General features: G+C 35.6%; 1 protein-coding gene across 1 annotated transcript; it reads right to left on the bottom strand.

Annotated features, from left to right (window-relative positions):
• Nucleotides 1–73: 73 nt before the first annotated feature.
• On the bottom strand, nucleotides 74–20,829 carry LOC137023481 (coxsackievirus and adenovirus receptor homolog). Its single transcript, XM_067390647.1, has 5 exons — nucleotides 20,636–20,829; nucleotides 18,831–19,160; nucleotides 2,384–2,710; nucleotides 2,099–2,218; nucleotides 74–1,381 (listed from the first exon to the last, which is right to left on the bottom strand). The coding sequence occupies exons 1-5, from the start codon at nucleotides 20,796–20,798 to the stop codon at nucleotides 1,356–1,358; spliced, it is 966 nt and encodes a 321-aa protein (XP_067246748.1). The 5' UTR covers nucleotides 20,799–20,829; the 3' UTR covers nucleotides 74–1,355.
• Nucleotides 20,830–22,238: the final 1,409 nt, after the last annotated feature.

The following is a 22,238-nucleotide window of genomic DNA, read 5'->3' as shown; positions in this document are numbered from 1 at the left end:
AAGGCCGTACAACAGTCTATAGTCTTTTTTGCTTTGGTGTTTCTTACACCCTCCGATGATTAAAGATAATGACAAACCTCAAATTTAAACAGTAGGTGTATTTTTTGCCCACTGACATTTATGAATATTTCCCTAAAATAATAAACAAATTCTTTTCTAAAGGCTTATCATAAAAAAATAAAATATTTTTGTCCTCCAGATTACTGTCAATTCCAGAGATCTCCTTAAAAAAGACCTCAAAATCACACCAGAACAATTTAGTGCAAATACTCTCAAAAAGAGATGATAAATAGTCTCATCATTCAGATTACAAAACACACATTTCAAGTCAATATCTTTCTTAAATCTTTTTATAACCTGATTAACTGGGTAAATACAATGAATAATCACATTATTATTGGGTATTTATTGCCTAGGCAAGTATACACACGTCAGAATCTCGCGAGAATTAGTGTCACCAGGTAATTCTCATGTACTCTTTTATGAATACTAGGGATTCAGACATACTTATTCGCTCGCCTACTGCTCTTTTCATACTATATAGTAGGGAAGTATGTGGGTTTGGTCACACCCAGACATTCTCTCATACTTAAATTTCATAATAAAGTGCTAAGAATATAAAAGAGAGAAACTTCTCCATTATACACAAACACAAGATCCTCGTTCAGTGACTCATAATCAGCATCTATTGATGAATCTCCTGCAAATTTCTGTTTATTCCTTTTGAGCTTCAGCAGATTTTACAACAATTGAATAAAGAATATAAAATGTGGAAAGTAACAGTGCAAGAGTATCAAATAAAAAACAAGTAAACAAGAACAAAAGTATTCACATGTTAAGTTTAGCATGAGATTATTTCTGCTAAATTCTGTAAAAGTGTAACAATTATCAAGTGTTCATTACAGAGCACACATGCTAAATTACATTAAATCAGTCTTGACTATTAATACAACGGAATATGATCATTGTATATGACTACTAAAAGTTTAAAGACTAAGAAAAAATAACATTTCTAGGCAAAAAAAAAAAAAAAAGGACACGAGATTACCACTAGATGGCGACAGAGAAGCACTTAAGGCATTTACACTGTATTATTGGGGTGTTTCTTGCCTACTCTTCTTTTTAATAGTGAGATTTTGGACATAATACTCTTTTACGTGTTTTAAGTGTTACATCAACTTCATAATAAATGAAAGCACATTTCTCTAATTATGCCAAATCAAATGATATTCTCACTTATCACATTCACATGTCAAAAGCACACATGGGTTAATTTCAACCACTGTTAATATGTATTGTGTTGTGGTGACAACAAGATACTGCTGTTGAGAGTTGATTTTTTTCAAAGCATGTTTTCAGCTCCATTGATCATCATCATCATCTGTGAGAAAATATAGAATAAAAAAATAAAAAAGGAGAATTAACATTAACATGTTGAGTGTTATCAACACAGATTCAGAGTCCTGCTGTAACAATTACACAATTTGTTATGGATAAATTTATTCTCTTCACTGACCAATACATTAACAGTAACTGTAAAGATAGCCAGGAGTGTAAAAATTACATTTTCAATGTCACAACATTAATATCTGAATAAAGCCAGTGTGTCGCACAGAGAATATTTGTAAGTATTCTCTGTAGTGAAGCCAGAAAAAAGACAAATTTGTAAAATGAATAATTAAAACCAGATCAATGCCATTTCTGTCATTATATTTGTATTAATAAAGTTCATTGTTCTTCAGAAGAATCAAGATCCGTACAGCCTTTAAAATGTCTATATTGATGGTGTTTCTTGTCAAGGTTATTAATATCTGAATAAACTTGATGAAATCACTAAATATACAAACACCATACTGCAAATGCTGCTGAAATAAAAGATCATATCTGTGATAACTGAGTTTGATTTTTCTACAGACAGATGAAGCTCACAGTATCAGAGACAGTCTTCTGTTATTCTTCATTAAAAACAGAAACACTGTTAATTACAGCTTGTGGAAAATAAAACTTGATTATGGTTATTAATTTATTTAAAAAAAAATAATAATAATAACTTCATATTTGTCTCTTGCTAAATGTATGATCTGTATGTGATACTTACACATTTTTCCTGATTGTTTACGCTTCTTCCAGTAACAAACAGCCACAGCACAAGCCAGAACAATGGCCACACATATCACTGACACACCTGTACCTGCAGAACCTGAAATCCTATGTGAAGCTGTGACAATAAAGACAAACATTAGTGTGAGTGTGTCTCAAACACTATAAACATCAGCTCTGTATAATCTGAGTGAAGATCTGATATTAACAGATGCATCTTTTCCAACTTATTTCACCATAACATTGTTCACAGAGCACACATCTAAAGACCTGAAGCACTCACCATAGAGAGTAACACTGAAGATCTTCTGTAATGTATGTGTTCTCTTTATGATCTTCACTTTATAAAGTCCTGAGACTTCAGAGTTGATGTTCTTGACTGTGAGATCTCCAGATTTGGTGTCCAGATGCAGTCTGTCTTTAAATTTCACATCATCTTCGTTATATCTTGGTGTTTTCTTCTGTCTGTCAGTTTTGAATAAAGCAGTGTCTTGAGGTCCAAATGTCCACTCGATCACATTGTCTGGTATAGAAATAATTTCAGTCTGTAGAATGACAGATTCTCCCTTCTTCGCTGACATTTTCTTCACTCCATCATCACTAAACACACCTGGAATACAGTCAGGACCAGTTTAAGAAGAAGAAGAAGAAGTTATACGCATTTCTATAGCATTGTTTTACAGTAATTGCAGTAAACATATACAAAAAAATCAAAAGTTAATGGCAGAGAGAATAGAAGGATTTACAAACGTGTTTTAAACTGATCAGAGTTACTGCTAAAGAGAATAAAGATGAGCAAGTTCAGTTCAGAAACAAACACCAGTGATCATGTCGATTAGAAATAATAACCTGCAGTGATGTGTGCTAAAATACTCTCATGACAGACAAGCACCAAAAGTTAATTAGAAAGATATAAAGATATGTGAGATAAACTTATACACACAACAGTAAAAATGCATCCACTTTACTGGCAAATAAGCACTCGATCTCTGGCTCTGTGTGATATGGCTTCTAGCAACGCCTCTGACTGATACTGTAAGATATTCTTCCTCAAGGGGTGCTGCACAAACCAGAATGATGAATTCCCATAAAAACTCCCAGACAAAAAATAAAAATAAAGGTCCACCTGTGACTCAAAAGTTCTTTAAATGCCTCTGAAATTGAAGTCAACATTTCAACAATTTGACACACATCTGCATGTTCACTGATGTTGGTTGATGGTCACATGCAGGCAAACATATAAAAAGTCACCTGTTTAGTACATGTTTTATTTTGGTTGTTTTTATTTTAAAATAGTTTATTAGGGGTTCAAGCACGTAGTGCTGAAACTCTGTTGTAATTGTAAGAATTGTATTATTTTTATTCCGCCGTAAAACTGATCGTGCAGACCAAACCTTAAGGCTTAGAGATTTGAAACTTGGCCAGATGGTCTCAGTTTGGGGAGAGACTGACAGAGTATGACCTGATTAGCCAATAGGTGGCGCTACAACGATCAAAAACCTGAAATTTCTCATAACTCCTAGACCATTTGTTGTAGACTCAAGTGCCTTATATTGTTGGAATCTTTGGCTCAAAAAGTATATCTCTGATTTCATTTGTGCCTGGAAAAAATTTCTGCCATTTTGAATTTTGTCCAAAACCTACTTTAACCAACAAGTCGTAGGTTTTTTGCCCAATCAGAACCAAACCAGTGCAGAAATGTTCTCTGGAGACTAAATATCAAAAGTTATCAAAAAAAGTTAAAGTTTTTGATTCACGGTCGCTAAGGGGCGTCAAAACATTCTAAATGGGCGGGGCCACTTTTGCTAAAATGGCTATAACTATATATAATGAGATATTTTCACCAAACTCTGTACACTTGTGTAAGAGCTCAATCTGTGGTCACAGTAAAAACAAATTGCTCTTGGTGGCGCTATAACATAGCCTGACGTGGTCATACTCAATTCTAGTTCGAATATGAGTCTGATACTGCTCCATTGGGCTTTGATTATGGGGGCGTATTTCAACCGATCCAGGAAAGACCTCAATTGGATAGACCTACAACCAATCAGAGCTACAGAGTAAGTGACGTATGTTGAGCGACGCATAGTTGTCAACAGAACTCTTCTTAGCGACCATCGGGGCCAGCTGATAAATCAAACTTTTGCCGAATCCCGTAGGAAGGACGGCAAAGACATCTTTCCCATCGACAAATGCCTTGATCGCGGTCCTCTGTTCCTCTTTTAAAATTAATGCGCTGTCGATATCTTCTATAACGGACGCGATGGCGGAATCTACACATCTCAGTTCTTCAACAACAGCCATCATTGTTGTAAACTAATTGACCTTTCGCAAAGACCCGCCCCCCTTAGTTACTGTTGCTTTGTCCGACAAGCCGTGGCGCTGTCACGCGACACAGAGTGGAAAATACATCGCGGAGCAAAGAGGAAACTGACAACACGTCGACAGACAAGACAGAGCAGGTAACTTATGATATTAAACAAAGTCACAGCTTTCAAACTGTGTAGTTATTAAAAAAATCCAAACAATAAAAACCGTTTTGTGGCTCTTTAATGTGTTGTGACCATGATCGTGACAGATTGCTGTAGCACTTCAGCTCAAGGCTCATAAACCGATCATCTCTTACTACGAGTCCATTTATAGCATCAAATAAACATGAATGAACATGAGAATCAATAGGCTTGTTTGAGATGAGCAAATTCTGCGCAGAACCGATCACCGGTGATCACCGCGAGATGCATGCCGGTTAGAAATGTGTCCGAGGGTGGTCCGCCTTGCTCTGATGTCATGCTGACGTGTGTCAAAAACCTCTCGCGAGTGCGAGGCGGACGTGTCGGATTCTGCAGTCGAGCGCAGTTCCTCTCCACAGACTGCGCTGACCAAAAGCATGATGGGAAACGACTTGATGACGACACAGCTTAAAGCTTATTGGTTTAAACAACCGTGATGTATTTATCTCTTTTAAAATGTTTGATTTTAAAACACTAATACCATGATTTTATGCGTATAAATTATGTGTGAATATTCCAAAAGTCTCTGACAGTGCGATCTCTCTATGGGTTATGTGATTGTTATCATATTTACAAAAATATATAAAAACATGTCTGTAATTAAAATAAAAATGATTGATACACACATCCTTCGAATGGAAAAAATAACAAGTACTTTGGGTGTATTGTTCATTATGTTTATTTTCATTTAAAAGCAACAGAACGTAAATTACATCCAGTTTATCGGCAACACAGTGCACAAGTGTGAATCCCGCGATATCCGCCTTTGATCTCGTAGGTGTCTGATGCACTACGAGAACAGAGAACTGTCCGTCTTGCCTGCACTTTTTTCACTCCTCCCCTCACTGCAGCCGCCTACTCTCGGCTGAACTTCAGGCGAGGCTAGGCGCATCTCAAACAAGCCTAATGTTGTTTCAAACGCGGAAAGACGTCAATATGCACAATTTTTCAAGTTTAACTCCACCGATGTTAATCTTCTAACTCCTGACTGCTTTGTCGGACAAAATAGCGGATGCGGCGTTCTGATTGGTTAGATCGCTTGTCAATCAAACTCCCCAAGCGCTCTTTGATGACGCGGCTGATGACGTTTCTGGTGATAATCTGTCAATCATCGCCCTGACAATGTGATTGGTCCGAACAGTTTATTTATTTATTTATTTATTTATTTATTTTTTTTTTATTAATATGCCACAAAAGAAGATGTAACAAATACATAACAACAGGAACAATGACAAAAAAATAAAAAATATCAGGTAACAGAGTGCCAGAGGAAAGGGAAAAAAAAAAAAAAAATCATACAAGGTTAAACATTGAGAGCAATCTTTGACTTTTTAAAGATTTTTTGTTTTTTATGCCCATCAAAGACAAAACATAGGAATTATAGTCTACTAGAAAAATAGAGAGTAGCGGAGTTTTGCCCAAAAATTTACATTTGTGAATAAAAAATTTGCCAAGAATCATAAATTAACAATGTATAGAATATGAGAGTCTGGATTTTGATAAATAAAAATAATACTAAAAGTGTTAATATCAATTTTGGCATTTGTTTTTTCTGAGAGATAGTTGCATAACTCAGTCCAAAAAGTTTTAACATAAATACATTCACAAAAAAGATGTACAATTGTCTCTTCCACGTCACAGAAAGTACATGTATCTTCTACATTATGGATATATTTATTGAGTATGCTATTACAGGGGTAACATCTATGTAATATTTTAAATGTAACTTCTTTAATCTTATTTGTTAACAAATATTTGTGTGGAAGAGACCAGACCAGACTCCAATTAATATTGTATAACGCCATCCACTTGAATGATGAAGCTGGAATGGATTTTCGGTTCATAAGACTACGAACAAAATGGTTATTGAATTTGTTATCAGTAATTAGAATTCCTTCAATTGAAATATAAGTGTTAAACAAAGAAATAGGATTACAGGTTTGCTCTCCCTTCAAGAGAGTTTTTATACCATTAGGAATGGCGTTAAATACAATATTATATTCATTTATCGAAACCCCAAAATCAAATTTTTTGGAGAATTCTGGAAAGGAATAAAACTGACCATTGTCATCCATCAGCTGATTAACAATATATATGTTATTTAAATACCATCTCTCAAAAAATAATGATTTATTTCTGTAAATAATATTCTAATTGTTCCAAATAAAACAACGGTGAGGTGAAAAATTGTGTTTGTAAACCAGTAACCATGATAATAAAGCCTGTTGGTGAAATTTCGCTAATTTAATGGGTAGTTTACCAAGTGAAAAGGGGCACTGTAACAAAAAATCAATACCTCCAACTTTCTTAAAAACAAAATTAGGAAATACGTTCCATATAGAGTCTGTTTTTTTAACAAATCTTTTTAACCAATTTACTTTTAACACATGGTTAAATAGGGTAAAATCTATCACTCCAAGACTTGTGTGATTTATTTTTCCATATGAAATTATATAATAATTTATCTAATGAGGAACATAATAACTTGGGACAATCCATTACAGAAAAGAGATATGAAACTCTTGATAGACCCTCTGCCTTTGATAATAAAACTCGACCAGTGATAGACAAATCTCTCGCCAACCAAGAATTGAATTTCTTTTTAATTATATCTTTAATAGGGTTTAAATTAATTTCTTTTTGGACCATATTTGAATTTAAGGATACTTTTACACCCAAATAATTAACTACTTCTTTAATTTGAATTCCACAGATCGCTTTTTTATCAATATTCTTTAAGGACAATATTTCACACTTTGAAATGTTTAGAGAGAGGCCAGAGACCTGAGAAAATTCTTGAATGGTCTTCAATGCTATAGGAACTTCAGATTGATCTTTTAAGAAAATTGTGGTATCGTCTGCAAATTGGGAAATTTTTAATTCTTTTTCATGAATTCTAATACCTTTAATCACCTTATTCTGGTTGATCATTAAAATTTAAAATCTGGGTAACTATCAATAAAAGAAAAGGTAATATGGGGCAGCCCTGTCTTATTCCTCTGTGAATAGGAAATTTTGGCGTTGTACCAGAAAAAAGTTTAACACAACTACTTCCTCTTAAATATAATGTTCTCACTGCATTGATAAAATAATTATTAAAATCAAAGAAATGTAATACACTGAAAATGAAGTTATGGCTAACTGTATCGAAGGCTTTTTGTAAGTCTAAAAACATAATTAGAGCAGGATCCATAACCAAATCACGATAATCAATCAGATCAAGAACTAACCTTACATTGTTTGATATGTAGCGTCCCTTCATAAACCCTGACTGGCACTCATCAATCAAATCCTCCAGGCCATATTTTAAACGTTTTGCCAAAACAGACGCCAAAATTTTATAGTCGTTATTTAATAATGTGATTGGGCGCCAGTTATCAATCAAAAGAGTGTCTTTGTGGGATTTTGGCACTAAAGTAATAACACCCTCTCTCATTGATGGAGGAAGGCATCCATTGACAAATGATTCTTCATACACTGCCAATAAGAATTTAGATAAAGGGTCACAAAAAGTTTTATATAGCTCCGAAGTCAGCCCATCACTCCCTGGAGACTTGTTATTTTTCAGATTTTTAATGCCTTCTTTAACTTCTTCTAATGATATATTTTTTGAACAAATAGAATTAAAATCACTACTAACAGTTGTTATTGAAGTAATAGAATTTAAAATAGGAAAAGGGTCAATAACATTATAAACCGTTTCATACAATTTACCAAAAAATGCTGTTATATGCGATGAGATAAGAGTTGTATCCTCACAGACGACACCATCAATTTTCATTTTCCTTATTGCATTTGCCTCCACCCTTCTTTTCTCAAGATTAAAGAAATATTTACTGTTTTTTTCCCCCATTTCTAACCACTTTTTTCTCGATCTAATAAAGGCCCCCTTGGCTTTTTCTTCATATATTGTATTAAGTTTATTTTGGAGTTTATTCAAAGTGACCTTATCTTCAACAGTTAAAGTGGCTCTCTCCAGTAAATTATTAATTTCAGCTGAAATTTCAATTAAGTCTGCCCTTCTTTTACTAGCTATTTTTTTACCATAGGCCCTAACAGCACATCCAATTTCAAATTTCAAATTTCAAATGCTCCCATTTTTTACCAAACTCACCATTATTATTTGCAGAGATCCAATGATTTTGAATAAGTCGTTCTATAATGGATTTCAAGTCATCATAATTTAGCAAAGAATTATTGAGTTTCCAGTATCCTCCACTAATTCTATGATCTTTACATCCAGATAATGCGATTTTAAGAGTAATAATTTTATGGTCAGTTAAAGCGGCAGGCAATATAGATGCATCTAAAATAAAAGGTTCTAAGTCTGAAGAAATCAACCAAAGGTCTATGCGTGACTGTAATGAAACATTTTTGTTGCTCCAAGTAAACTGTTTAGTTGAGGGGTTTTTTACCCTCCAGATATCAATCAAGTCAAGACTATAACTTAAACGTAAAAGATCACTGGATTCACTGTTAGCTCTAGGAGGGAATCTATCCATTGAACCATTCATGACCAAATTAAACTCACCACCAATTATTAATTTAGCGTTGGGGTTATGTCCCATGACAGACTTGACACACTCTTCAATTTCTCTTAATAATACAGTGTTTGCATCTTTTGAACAGTACCCATAAACATTAACAATAATGAATTTACAGTCATTTATATCAATCAGTAGCATTATCCAATGACCTTTAGAGTCCCCCTTGCTCCAAAGTAATTTTCCATGGAAAGTATGTGATAAAATTGCGACTCCACCCGAGTGACTTGATCCGTGAGCTAGCCACATCTCACCTCCCCATTGGTTTTTCCAAAAATTAAAATCCTCTGGGCACGAATGAGTCTCTTGAATGAAAATTAAGTCACTTTTGCATTCTTTGCAAAAAAGAAAAAAAGCTTTTCTTTTAACCAGGTTCCTCAAACCTCTGGCATTAACGGAACACAATTTCAAAACCATCAAAAGTCAAAAAGTCAACAAACAAAAAAGAAAAAAGTCAGAAAATAAAGAAAAGGAAAGCTTTGCTTTTCTCCTTCTAAAAAGTAACCTATGCAAACAGCCATAATATTATTGTAAAACTACATACTAAATAAAGAAGTGCTTGTTTTCAAAAATCATTCTTGATTTTGCTCCAACACTAGCAGGATTCAAGAAGTATCCATTTTTTCTGGATCGATTTCTTTGCTGGCAATGTATGCTTTAGATCCGATGTAGTAAGCCTTTTTTCCTTCGTTGCGTGCTTTTTGTACATAAGGCCAAAGTAGTGCACGGGATGCTTTTTCTTCTTTTGTCAGGTCTTCTCCGAAGCGAATTTTGCGTTCTTTGAGGTAATCGCTGTTTTTTGCACTCTTCCAGATGAAGTCTCTCACCCAGCGCAGCGCAAAAAGGATGATAATGGCCCTCGCACGGCCCGACATCGGCCTGCCCAATCTGTGAGCAACATCCACCGCCTCGCTCATTTTTTCTGCAAACTCGGGTACCACTCCTTTGCAAATCTCTGTCACTTTGATCTTGACATTTTCAGTCTCCGTTTCTGGAACACCATATAGTCGTAGGCACCATCTCCGTTTGTACCGCTCTGCTTCACTGATTCTGTTTTCCAGCAGAGATATGGTTGTTGTTTGTTCAGAAACTTTCGCCTTTACACTTCTGCAGGTCCGCAATTTCTGCGTTGACAAAAAGTTGAGATGATTTCAGCTCTTCAATGGTGTTTGAATTCGTTTTGATCATTTCTTCAAGTGAATCCGCTCTCTTGTTAACGGCTGTGATGATATTCTCTTGAAGCTCATGCAACGACAGATCAGCTTTTGTTTTCTTTGCCGCGGGGCTATTTGTCGGCGTTTCATGGAGAGGTGGAAACGATTCGGCGCTAAAAACCAGCTCTTTGGAAAGTTGCTTTTTCCCACTTATACTTTTTGTCTTGCTAGATTCTGCTGGATACGAGTGGTCCAATTTCTGAATGTTTTTCTTGCTTTTTTCACTTGCGCCACTCATTTTTGTTGTGTTGTCCTATAGTTTCCACAGGTTTGCTTCTGGTTTTCCTCTTTTAAAGTTATCAAGTAGTGTTCAAGCGTTCCAACGATTTAAGCACTCAAAAAAATCTAGATACTCCGTTTAAAAGAACATTTTGAAGGAGTAATGGCCAAAGCCTATATAGAGAAACTTAAAACACGTGTGTCTTCGGCGCCATCTTGTCCGAACACCGGTCAGAACAGTTTCTGTTCGGGCATAATTACTCCTCTACGGATCGAGTCCAGACCGAACTCCCCGACCTCAAATTTTTGTGGGCGGGGCTAAGTTCGGCTGGCATCCAGGCTAGCTATAACATGAAATAAAAAAGAAAACGTATATAACTACACAACCTTTAGTCCAATTGACTTGAAAATTGGTATGCGGTCCAAGGAGCCATGACTGTCTATGAGGACATTGACATATCTCGAAAAACAGTCATCAGCCAATGAAACTTGAGCACCCATTAGACAAGGTTAACAGAGGCCGATCGGAATGAAACTGTTGGCATGTTCAACTCATGGTCCTAGAGGCCTGTAAGAATTCTGAAATCAGCCACTAGTTGGCGCTAATGAGTTTTATGCCTCTTTAATCACGTGGTGTTTCACACATACACACAATATTCATATCATTTGTTAGATGTCCTAATGCTGAACAACTTTGCCTGAAGAACCACTGCTGTCAATCAAATCGTTCATTAAATGTTCGCAATTATGTAAAAAAAAAAACTAGTCCTAGGTTTTTCACCCGATCAGAACCAAACCAATGCATTAGTTCTCTGGACTCTCAAGATCAATAATTATCAAAATAAGTTGAACTTTACCCTTTGTGTCGCTATAACAGGGTCATTTAGAAAAAGGACGTGGCAAAATATACTCAAAAGCCAATAAATCCTAAACGAAAACTCAAAACTTCACGAAAATAGTTGAGCACATGTGACATGATTCTAAACAAGCATGCACACTTTTATGGAGATCGGACCATAGGTGGCACTATAACTGTTAAAAAGCTTTAAAACCCATATATTTCCCGTGGTAAATAATCTGCACTGGCTGTTAATGGTCTTTTCTATGATCTAAGTGGTTACATGCTTGTTAATAAAAACAATATTTTTACGCATGTGCTTAAAGGCCTTAAAGCGCTTGAACCTCGATAATTGCTGTATTTTTAATTTGACCTTGTATTATGAAATAATAAGTTTAAGTTTATTTTTAAAGCACCACAGGACTGACCAAAGTGCTGTACATGAGTAAGAAATAAAACAACAATAGTAATAATAAAATAATAGAAACAAAACAAAAACAAAGATTAACAAGTATTAAAGGCTAGATGAAATAAATGAGTTTTAAGAAGAGATTTAAAAACTGATAAGGAAGGAGCTGCTCTAAGATGGACAGGCAAGCTATTCCACAGTCTCGGCCCCACCACCGAAAAGGCTCTATCTCCTCTGTGTTTTAGCCTTGAACAAGGGACTGAAAGTAAGTTAAGATTACCAGATCAAATAATGAGCTTTTCATCTCATGAACCTCCTGCAGCACTCTCACAAACCCTGGTTTTTATTTAGTGTATTTAGTAATTCTGTTTTTTAAGTGTCAGTTTACCTGTTCACATCATCATCATAAGATTCTATCAAAATCTTATATCATTCATGGAAAGTTTGTGCTACTCACCGCTAAAAGTAATATTGAATTTTCTGTGTAAGATCACACTGCCAGTGTTGATCTTCACTTTATAAACTCCAGCCTGATCATTCTGGATGTTTGTGATGTTGAGGTCTCCATTCTGACTGTTCAGATCGATGTTTCTCCGTTTGTAATCAGCGCTGTTTAATCCTATAACTTGCTCCAGACCACTGCTGGTTCCAAAGCTTGTTTGTTTAATTGTGACTTTATGGTAAAATTATGCAGTAATGTTAACAAGCAAAATGTCATTAGAGTTTGTAGTCTCAAGTTTCACTATTTACATCCACAATGTCACAGCAATAACGTCATTTAAAATTTATCCAGAGTTCGCAACATCAAAAAGGGGAGGTCTGAAAATTATTATCAGTTCTGCCTATTAAACTGGGACACAGGATAATATTTTGATATCGAAAACACACAATACTTTAACAAGTTAAAAACTGTTAAACTGTTAAAATCTATTTAAAAATGAAGTGGATTTCAAAATATATTTTATTTCCATAATGTAAAACATTACTAAGCGAAACAGGAAATTCAATGAGGAAAATAAAATGGCAGGAATCTGGGGCCGTATTCACAAAACATTTTATCTTACCACTAAGAGTTCTCCTAAATAGCAGTAAAAGTTCTTAGCTAAGAGTTTTCTCTTAAAACCTCTTCACAAAGCTGCTGAGACAAACTTTTACTAAGGAATCGACTGAAGTCTTAAGCTAAGAGTTAGGGCGGGGTTGACCTCGTTGCTATGGAGTAAACACACAGTGATTGGCTGATGGGGGAGGAGTCAGCGATTGAATCATAGAAATATTGTAGAATGAGGTGTCATGTTTCCATATTAAAATAAAGATTTTAAAGTGTCACTAATTAAACTATACAGTTAATTGTCTTCATCTCAAGAGAATGCAGAATTCAAACGACAAATTATGTTTTATAAACAAAGTTTGGGAGAAACACATTCAAACGGTCTTTCTAATCAGCTCGATGAGGAGGAATATATACACAGATGAGAGCCGACTCGCCTAGTTACTTAGGCAGTTTTCTGCATCCCTCCGCCACCCCGTTCCTCACTCTCGGCTGGAGATACGAGGAGAACTTTGGGTTTGGGCTAAATTCCAAGCTCAGAGCCCTTGATTCCCTTGGACAGCACACTAAACACGCTTATTTTATTACTCTATTCAATCATTTGTAAGTGTGAACTCATGAAAACCACTGCCACAGGTAATCAGACAATATTTATTTATTTGTTAAAGATTTATTTTTGGTGTCTCATCGTAGATTCAAATCTATAAATCAAAATGTATTGCATTTATGAAGAAAAGGTTCAACACTCAAGGCTCTATTGCTATTGTCTCAATGGTGTTCAGTGTCTTTGGGTGGATTAGGACTGTTTGTGATTTGGTCTTAGTGATTTAGGAGTCCTCTTGACTACTCCTAACGTTTCACAGATTTAGGAGCTACTTTTAGCCTTTAGATGTTTTGTGAATACGGCCCCAGATTTTAAACATAAGAATTGACTGGATGGTGAAAATCATTTTTTTTTCCAGAACCAAACCTGAATGTGAGTTTGTTGTGTGTAAATAGTTGTTAGAAAAGTAACTGAGAAAGCTACACATGTTAGTGAGAAATGTGCTTTATTGTACTACATGCCTTATATGTATGCCATTCTGTAATATATTGAGCAACAATCATTATAATTTAGCAAAAAGCAGAAGGCCTATGTCCTTAGTTGAACTATAAGTCTGTACACAGGCAATGATGTAAATGTTTGCAGACTGTTGGGGAAAGTAGATTTGTGGGGGCATAGTGCATATTTTATAACTTAAATATTGTTTATAACTTGTGATTGTGCCACTATGCTTTGAGACAAAGTGAGCTTATACTGGACAAACATGACTGCTTTTGTGTCCATAAAATGCAGCTTAAACAACTGTATTCAGTTGTAAACAGTGCTACAGTTGCAAGAAAAAGTGAACCACTTGTAGAATTTGTGAAAATGTGAATCATTTTAAGAAAATAAGTGAGATCATACAAAATGCATGTTATTTTTATTTAGTACTGACTCCTGAGTCTGAGTAAGATATTTTACATAAAAGATGTTTACATTTAGTTCACAAGACAAAACAATAGCTGAATTTATTAAAATAACCCCATTCATAAGTATGTGAAGCATTGATTCTCAATACTGTGTGTGGTCACCTGATGATCCACGACTGTTTTTGTGTTTTGTGATGGTTGTTCATGAGTCTCTTGTTTGTCCTGAGCAGTTAAACTGAGCTCTGTTCTTCAGAAAAATCCTCCAGCTCCTGCAGATTCTTCAGTTTTCCAGCATCTTTTGCATATTTGAACCCTTTCCAGCAGTGACTGAATGATTTTGAGATTCATCTTTTCACACTGAGGACAACTGATGGACTCAAACTCAACTATTAAAAAAGGTTCAAACATTCACTGATGCTCCAGAAGGAAACATGATGCATTAAGAGTCGGGAGTGAGAACTTTTGAACAGGATGAAGAACAATTTTTCTTATTTCACTTGAATATCATTGTTTTTCATTTAGTACTTCCCTTCGGAAGCAACAGAGGATACTTCATGTTTCCTGAAAAAAAAAAAAAAATTAAATACAATTTACCTTGATCTTCAAATTCCAAAAGTTTTCACCCCCCGTCTATCAATGCGTCTTGTTTCCTCCTGGAGCATCAGTGAATGTTTGAACCTTTTTTAATAGTTGAGTTTGAGTCCCTCAGTTGTCCTCAGTGTGAAAAGATGAATCTCAAAATCATTCAGTCACTGCTGGAAAGGGTTCAAATATGCAAAAATGCTTGAAAACTGAAGAATCTGCAGGAGCTGGAGGATTTTTCTGAAGAACAGAGCTCAGTTTAACTGCTCAGGACAAACAAGAGACTCATGAACAACCATCACAAAACACAAAAACAGTCGTGGATCATCAGGTAACCACACACAGTATTGAGAATCAATGCTTCACATACTTATGAATGGGGTTATTTTAATAGATTCAGCTATTGTTTTGTCTTGTGAACTAAATGCAAACCTCTTTTATGTAAAATATCTTACTCAGGACAGTACTAAATAAAAATAGCATGCATTTTGTATGATCTCTCTTTGTTTATTAAAATTATTCACATTTTCACAGATTCTGTAAGTGATTCACTTAATTTTTCTTGCAACTGTATATTGTGGTTCACCTCATATTAGTTACTAAAGGCCCTTTTTGGATTCTCCAAGTGCCATTATTATATGTACTTTCACTAAGAAAAATGCTTTCACAAACTCCATTTTAGTGGCTCCATCTTCAGATTTCAATTATAACTTACTCAGACTTGTGACCTTAAATTCATTGCTTTTCATGTTCCTCTAGCAGTTTCATATATATATATATTTCTCAATATATATATTATACAAATTAAATATTAATGAATTTTTCAGAATATTTAAGCTTCTCTTGCTGTTTTTCTATGATAACATAATAAATTCTGATACTTTTATATAACAACAGAATAAATTCTGATAATGTCAACCTCACATCTCTTATCTTTCTAAAGAGCCCTCATTTATGCCTGTAGTCCAGAGGATTCATGAACTGTGACTGTTTTAGTTCACGCATGTCAGGTTTGGGTTTGAGCTCAACTAGTGGGGGCGACTGTTAACAGGTTAAGCGAGCGATGATGTCACCTCCAAACCTTCAAACAATCTTCCTAGCATTGTTCGGGAAGCAGACACACTCTGTCAGTTTAAATCTAGACTAAAAACGCATCTCTTTAACCTGGCATACACATAACACATTATCAATTTATATTTTAAAATCTGTTAAAGGATTATTAGGCTGCATAAATTAGGTCAGCCAGAACCGGGAACACTTCCTATAACACCAGACTCGTTACATCAGAAGAAGAATAGCATCTACGCTAATATTAGTCTTTCTGTTTATCCCGAGGTTTACCGTAGTCAACCGGATCCGGGCCGTATCCAGGTGAGATTGAGGACCGGCGCCTTGACGAGCAAAAAAAGGTGATAGACCAGTAACATAGCAATTTGACACAATAAAGTGTGTCAAAAGAGAATATAAATACAGAAGCCTTTATAGCTCTCTTAGTAGTAGTTAGTGGTGTCAAAAGTACCGGTACTTCAGTACCAAGTCGGTACAGAAATTTTGAAAATGTGATGATACCTGCATTTCTGTAGTACTGAGATTCCGGGTATATTTGGTACCCACTGATAGGCTGTGCCAGTGTTTACTTGAATATGACACGAGTGAAGCACAAAGCTTTGTTTACAGAAGAAATAATAGGTTAGCAATTTAATAAATGTGACATCGCAGCCAGGGAAATATTTTGGTTCATGCCGAATGAGAGAGGTTTGCGAGTCCATACATTTAAGCTTTGTATTCTGTTTTGTGAATCGCGATCTGGTCACCTGATTATCAGAGAATTTAACAATATTCCATTAGTTATTCCACTGAACATGGAATCTCTGTTTCTTTTCCCAAATCTTCACTCACGCAGGGGATTATAAATGTTTCTTTCTCTCGTTCGCATTTAGGCCTATTATAGGCTATTCCATTCCTTACTGTAGTAAAGTAGAAAAACACCGTAGGACAGAAACCTTAACATTAAGATATTATTAAAGAGAAACTGTCTCTTTCCTGCTTGTGTCCCACATCCCTCTCAAAGCGCACAGCATTAAGCTATATCAAAGACTATAGAAGAACAGGACTGTTTGGAAATAAAAAAACAAATGTTTTTTGAAATAATATTTAACTTTCTTATTATTTAGGTTACCATAATTTACCGATATTTATTTCATAGTTTTACAGGCTAGTGTGTTGTTTCACTGACAAAATAGCTAAAATAAACACACACGTCTGTTACTCCTGTTGAAAAAAACAGGACCAGCAGGACCAGCATAAACCACACTGTAAAAAGTAATACCTAGATCTGACTTATAAAAAGTGAGGCAAGTGGCTGCATTGGATGTTTTAAGTTGAGTCAACTTGCAGCCTTTTTTAAGTATAATAAACACTGTAACATTACTTAATACAAACACAACAAAATTAAGTTGAGTTAACTAATAGTACTAGTAATACTCAGTTAGATAAACCTACTTTTATTGGTACAGGTAACTTATTTATGGGTTGCTACAAGTTACCTGTACTCATTTTAATTAGGTTTTATTAACTTAATGTTCTTAGTAAAATTAACCTAATCATATGTGAAAAACATTTTAATTGAGTCCTGGCTATAACCTCAGAAAAGAAATCTAAATGTCTATATTCTAAGCACTACAGTGAATAAATTTACATAAACAGACTTTGTCAATAACAATTACAAATTCAATTGAAGAAGAAAAAGATGGGAAGATAGATTGAAGACAATAACATTTATTCAATGTCAACCAGTGTCACTTTTAACAGTGCAGCTCAAACCAGCATACCAGCTTCAAAACCCACCTTATCAGCATATGCTGGTTTTTTTCAACAGTACAAAATGGATGTTTGAGCATTTTTTGCTGACGAAAGAAAGAACATGCAAGCAAGCAGCAAGCAGAAGCTGGCACCAGACCACAAAACCTCAGAAGATCAAAGAAGACTGCTGATTTCCTTAGAGAAGAACATATACTGAATAGAGAAGAGGGTAAGCTTTAAAATGTAATTGTTTATCTGGCTCAAGGAACTTCCAGCTTATGCATAGAGTGGTGTATTTAGCTTTTGCCTTTGCAAGAAATAATAAAATGAGAATGAGGACTGCCCTCAAACTCTGATAGTATTGTCTCAGTCTGTTTATTGTTGTAGAGTGAGAATCCATTTGGGGTATCAGAAGTTGACTGTCTGAAAAAGATAGATTTATAAAGATATCCCAACGGACTTTACAAAGTCAGTCAATGTTGCCAACCAGTCGCAGCAGAGTGGGCCGTGGGAGTGCTTTAGCAGCACAGCTGTCCTCTGAGGAAGAAGAGCAGCTGTGGGGCAATGAACGGGTGGATAACCCACCCCACACCGGTAGGCTTGGATTATATCTGAACCGTAGGGCTAGGAGGTACGGTACTGATCAGAAGTAGACCCTGAGATAATATAATCTAAGAAGAAAATATTATTCGCCTACCTGACTCCTCCTGAATCTATAAAGGTAAACCTTTCACAGGAGTTGAGTATGAATAGAGGAAATGGCTCGTGACCTAAATAGTGTTATGTGGTCATGGTAGAAAGACGTGGCACACTTGTGAGAAAACTATATTCTATGATCACTATATGGGAAAATAATTGCATATGCAACTCTTTTAAAGATCCAGGATAACAATTCCTATGATAATATTATTTCCTTTACAAATATCTCACATGTTGCTCTGAACATCTTTTCTTCATGTTTCTTAACATACCAACATTATTACATCTTTACCAGTTGTTGCTCATCCATTTAGTTTATTAAATAAATGAACTGTTATTTGGGTTGTGTATTATAATCATTATTCATCTTCACAGACACTCAATCCAGACACTGATCACACTGAGTTACTCACCACGAACTGTAACACTGAATTCACTTTCAGCCAAATTTTTGCCGCTGATCTTTAGTTTATAAACTCCAGAATCTGTGGTTTTGATGTTTGTGATGGTCAGAGATCCAGTCGTCTTGTTCAACTTCAATCTGCCTTCGAAACCATTTTTATTCCCAGGTACTGTCATTATGTTGGTTTCTCCATCAATCTCTGCTATGATAGTGTCATCTTGAATCTTCCACTTCAGCTCCCAGTCAGTCTGTATTTCAGTAAGATTAGTGTGTAGAGTGACAGAATCTCCCTCCATCACTGACACTGACTTCACTACATCTGTATCAACACCAAACACACCTGAGGAACAAAAATAAAACATAAATTTTAGATATATGTATGTGTAATTATATAATAATATAATATAATAATTTTAAGTCAGTTACATAACGTAGCTTGGTCTAAGTTGATGCTGAAAAGTAAAGCAGATTAACCCTAAATAACTAATAGTTCTTAAGATTCAGTCTTAACATAACAGGAACTGACCCCTGGATTGTACTGATCTTGATAAAAGTCTGACACTATTTTAAAGTGCTGTCATGTAAAGTACAGCCTGAAAACACAACTTTTTGGCTTTCTCAGTTTATGTAAAAAGAAGAAGAAAAAAAAAAAAAATCAGCTTTGAGATAAGACAGTAAAATTCCAGAATTGGCTCATAAAGGAATTCAAAATATAATGTTAAATAATGATACAAAATGTCTGACAGACTTTCACATGTACACAGTGTAGAGTTGGGGAGGAGGCAGAAGATGGAGACCTGAACAGTTCGTAGTTTTAGCTCTGAGGTGTTTTTGAGGAGTTTACATCTAATCAAATTTGTCATTTTTAATTACTGCACCAGTTTTCGCTTTAAAAATAACCTCAACAGCAGACTGACATAAATAAAACAGTTTAAAAACATTAAATTAAAAAAATAAACCCTGTCAGGAAGAAGACCCCTAAGGCTCTAATACAAGCTGCCAATGCTCTCGCTGATTTACATAGAAAAAAATCGGTAATGTATGTTGTATACAGTGTGGTCTTACATAAATGTCATGTGTAAGGATTAGTTGTGGTTGCTAGATTGTTTCGATGAAGTTGCTAGTATCACAATAGCATTTTAGATATAGATAGATATAGATAATAAATATTGTATGTCAGAACAGTCTGAAGGTCTGATCCGAGTTTGGTGGTTCTAGCTTAAAAGCTAGAGAAGTAGCAATCAGAAATGTTAGTCTCAGAAGAAAAAAAAACAGAGAAGTAAAAGTTAGTTTAAATAGCATTTCAGGAAGTAGGCCTAAATCAGATTTAAAAATTAGTGTAGGACCTCGACAAATTTTGAACGAAAGTCTTTGACCGGAACGCAGAAATGTGGTGTTGAACCCCGGAAATGCTGTAGCTAATCTGTGGTCGTCAGGGTGCGGCTATCAAGAAACTTCCGGGTGAGGCATTTAAAAAAAAAAGAAGACCGCTTACCGTCGGTGTTATCAGTTTTCACGTAAAAAATGCAAATACACCTTGCTGTAGACTACTAAAGGTCGTCAAGCGCCTTATATTGTTTGCTATATAAACCTACTTCCAAAATACAGTACTTATAATGATGCTGCCATCTGTTATTATTCACAATGTCTATTTGTAGAAAGTTGTAGAAAGGCAATAATCGTTACCAATTTTAAGATTTTAAGATAATTTAAAAAAATTAGATAACAGCAAGTACGCATTTTCCAGTTACTTTACACCAACACCGGAAGTGATGAAACAAAAAGAAAAATGCAATAACTAAATAAATAACTCACCGACCACGAGTAGTAAAACCAACACGAGGAAAGAATGGTTTCTCATACTGATATCTGACTGAATCTGAACGAAATGAATTGCCTCAGTGCCCAGAGCAAACCGACCTAGTGCTGTGACGTCTGACACAGAGGCTTCGAAGCTTGTATCAAAAAAACGAAACATCTCACAGTGAAGCTCTGTATCGGAGCTTGATTCGTTTTGCCATAACCACGTGATCAGTGACGTCCAAAGCTTCGTTTTCGCACACAACCACATGACTGCTTCGTATTCTGATTCACATAACGTGAATCCTTGCGCAGATGTGAAGTGTCATTTGCTGTTTACCAAAAGAATGTCATAATACGAATAAATATTTACATGTGTTCAGTGTGTATTTATTCCCAGTTCATACTTCATTCTATGACAATCATTTATTTTGATAATATATGCCAAATCTTGCCTATTTGTCCCCCCAAAATTTATTCAGACTCATTTATTCAAATTGTTTAAGTAAAATGACACGTGAAAGACTTTTTTTCATGTATAATAATAATTTACATTGTTTTATACCCTTTTCATAGCACTGTGCCGCGTCACCCTCTGGGTGGTTTCTGCAGAGACCACATAACACTATCTAGGTCACGAGCCACTTTCTCTATTCATATTACTCAACTCCTGTGAAAGGTTTACCTTTATAGATTCAGGAGGAGTCAGGTAGGCTTATAATATTTTCTTCTTAGATTATATTATCTCAGGGTCTACTTCTGATCAGTACCGTACCTCCTAGCCCTACAGTTCAGATATAATCCAAGCCTACCGGTGGGGTGGGTTATCCACCCGTTCATTGCCCCACAGCTGCTCTTCTTCCTCAGAGGACAGCTGTGCTGCTAAAGCACTCCCACGGCCCATTCTGCTGCGACTGGTTGGCAACCTTGACTGACTTTGTAAAGTCTGTCAGGATATCTTTATAAAAATCTATCTTTTTCAGACAGTCAACTTCTGATACCCTAAATGGATTCTCACTCTACAACAATTATAACAGACTGAGACAATACTATCAGAGTTTGAGGGCAGTCCTCATTCTCATTTTATTATTTCTTGCAAAGGCAAAAGCTAAATACACCATTCAATGCCAGCTAAGCTGGACGATCCATGGGCCAGATAAATAATTACATTTCAAAGCTTACTCTATTCAGTATATGTTCTTCTCCAAGAGAAATCAGGTGTCTTCTTTGATGTTTGCTTCTCTTGCTGCTTGCTTGTATGCTCTTTCTTTCTACACAACTACTTCTACTACTCCTTCTCCTATTCCAACCACTAGAGCTATAGAGGCCCCTGTTCTTATATTCTCTTTTGACACACTTTTCTCTTAATTTACGTACATGTGGTTTCTACTTGCGTCAATTGCTAGGTTACTTTACAATTGCTAGAACGTTCCCTGCAGGTTATTTTTTTGTTCTTTTTTGCAACCTAAAGAGAACCTTCCCAGAACGTTCCCTGCAGGTTATTTTTATTTTTCATTTTAACCAAACTATTGCAGAAGTGTTATCTTTTTTTACTGCGCGCCTCTGATCACGCGCTTCTCCAGCACGCGCTTCTGTCTTCCACAGAGAGCCGCGCACT

Source organism: Chanodichthys erythropterus, chromosome 7 (assembly GCF_024489055.1).
Source record: "Chanodichthys erythropterus isolate Z2021 chromosome 7, ASM2448905v1, whole genome shotgun sequence".
NCBI classification, from domain to species: Eukaryota; Metazoa; Chordata; class Actinopteri; order Cypriniformes; family Xenocyprididae; genus Chanodichthys; species Chanodichthys erythropterus.
The sequence above is the reverse complement of the archived record's forward strand: the minus strand, read 5'-3'. Positions and strand labels throughout refer to the sequence as shown.

Bases quoted from the DNA above. Each gene is read 5' to 3' on its own strand.
- LOC137023481 (XM_067390647.1), bottom strand. From the start codon at position 20,798: ATGTTTCGTTTTTTTGATACAAGCTTCGAAGCCTCTGTGTCAGACGTC. The intron at 2,711-18,830 runs GTGAGTAACTCA...ACTGTATTCCAG, and splicing joins ATTCAGTGTTACAGTTCGTG to GTGTGTTTAGTGATGATGGA. The intron at 2,219-2,383 runs GTGAGTGCTTCA...TTATTGTCACAG, and splicing joins CTTCAGTGTTACTCTCTATG to CTTCACATAGGATTTCAGGT.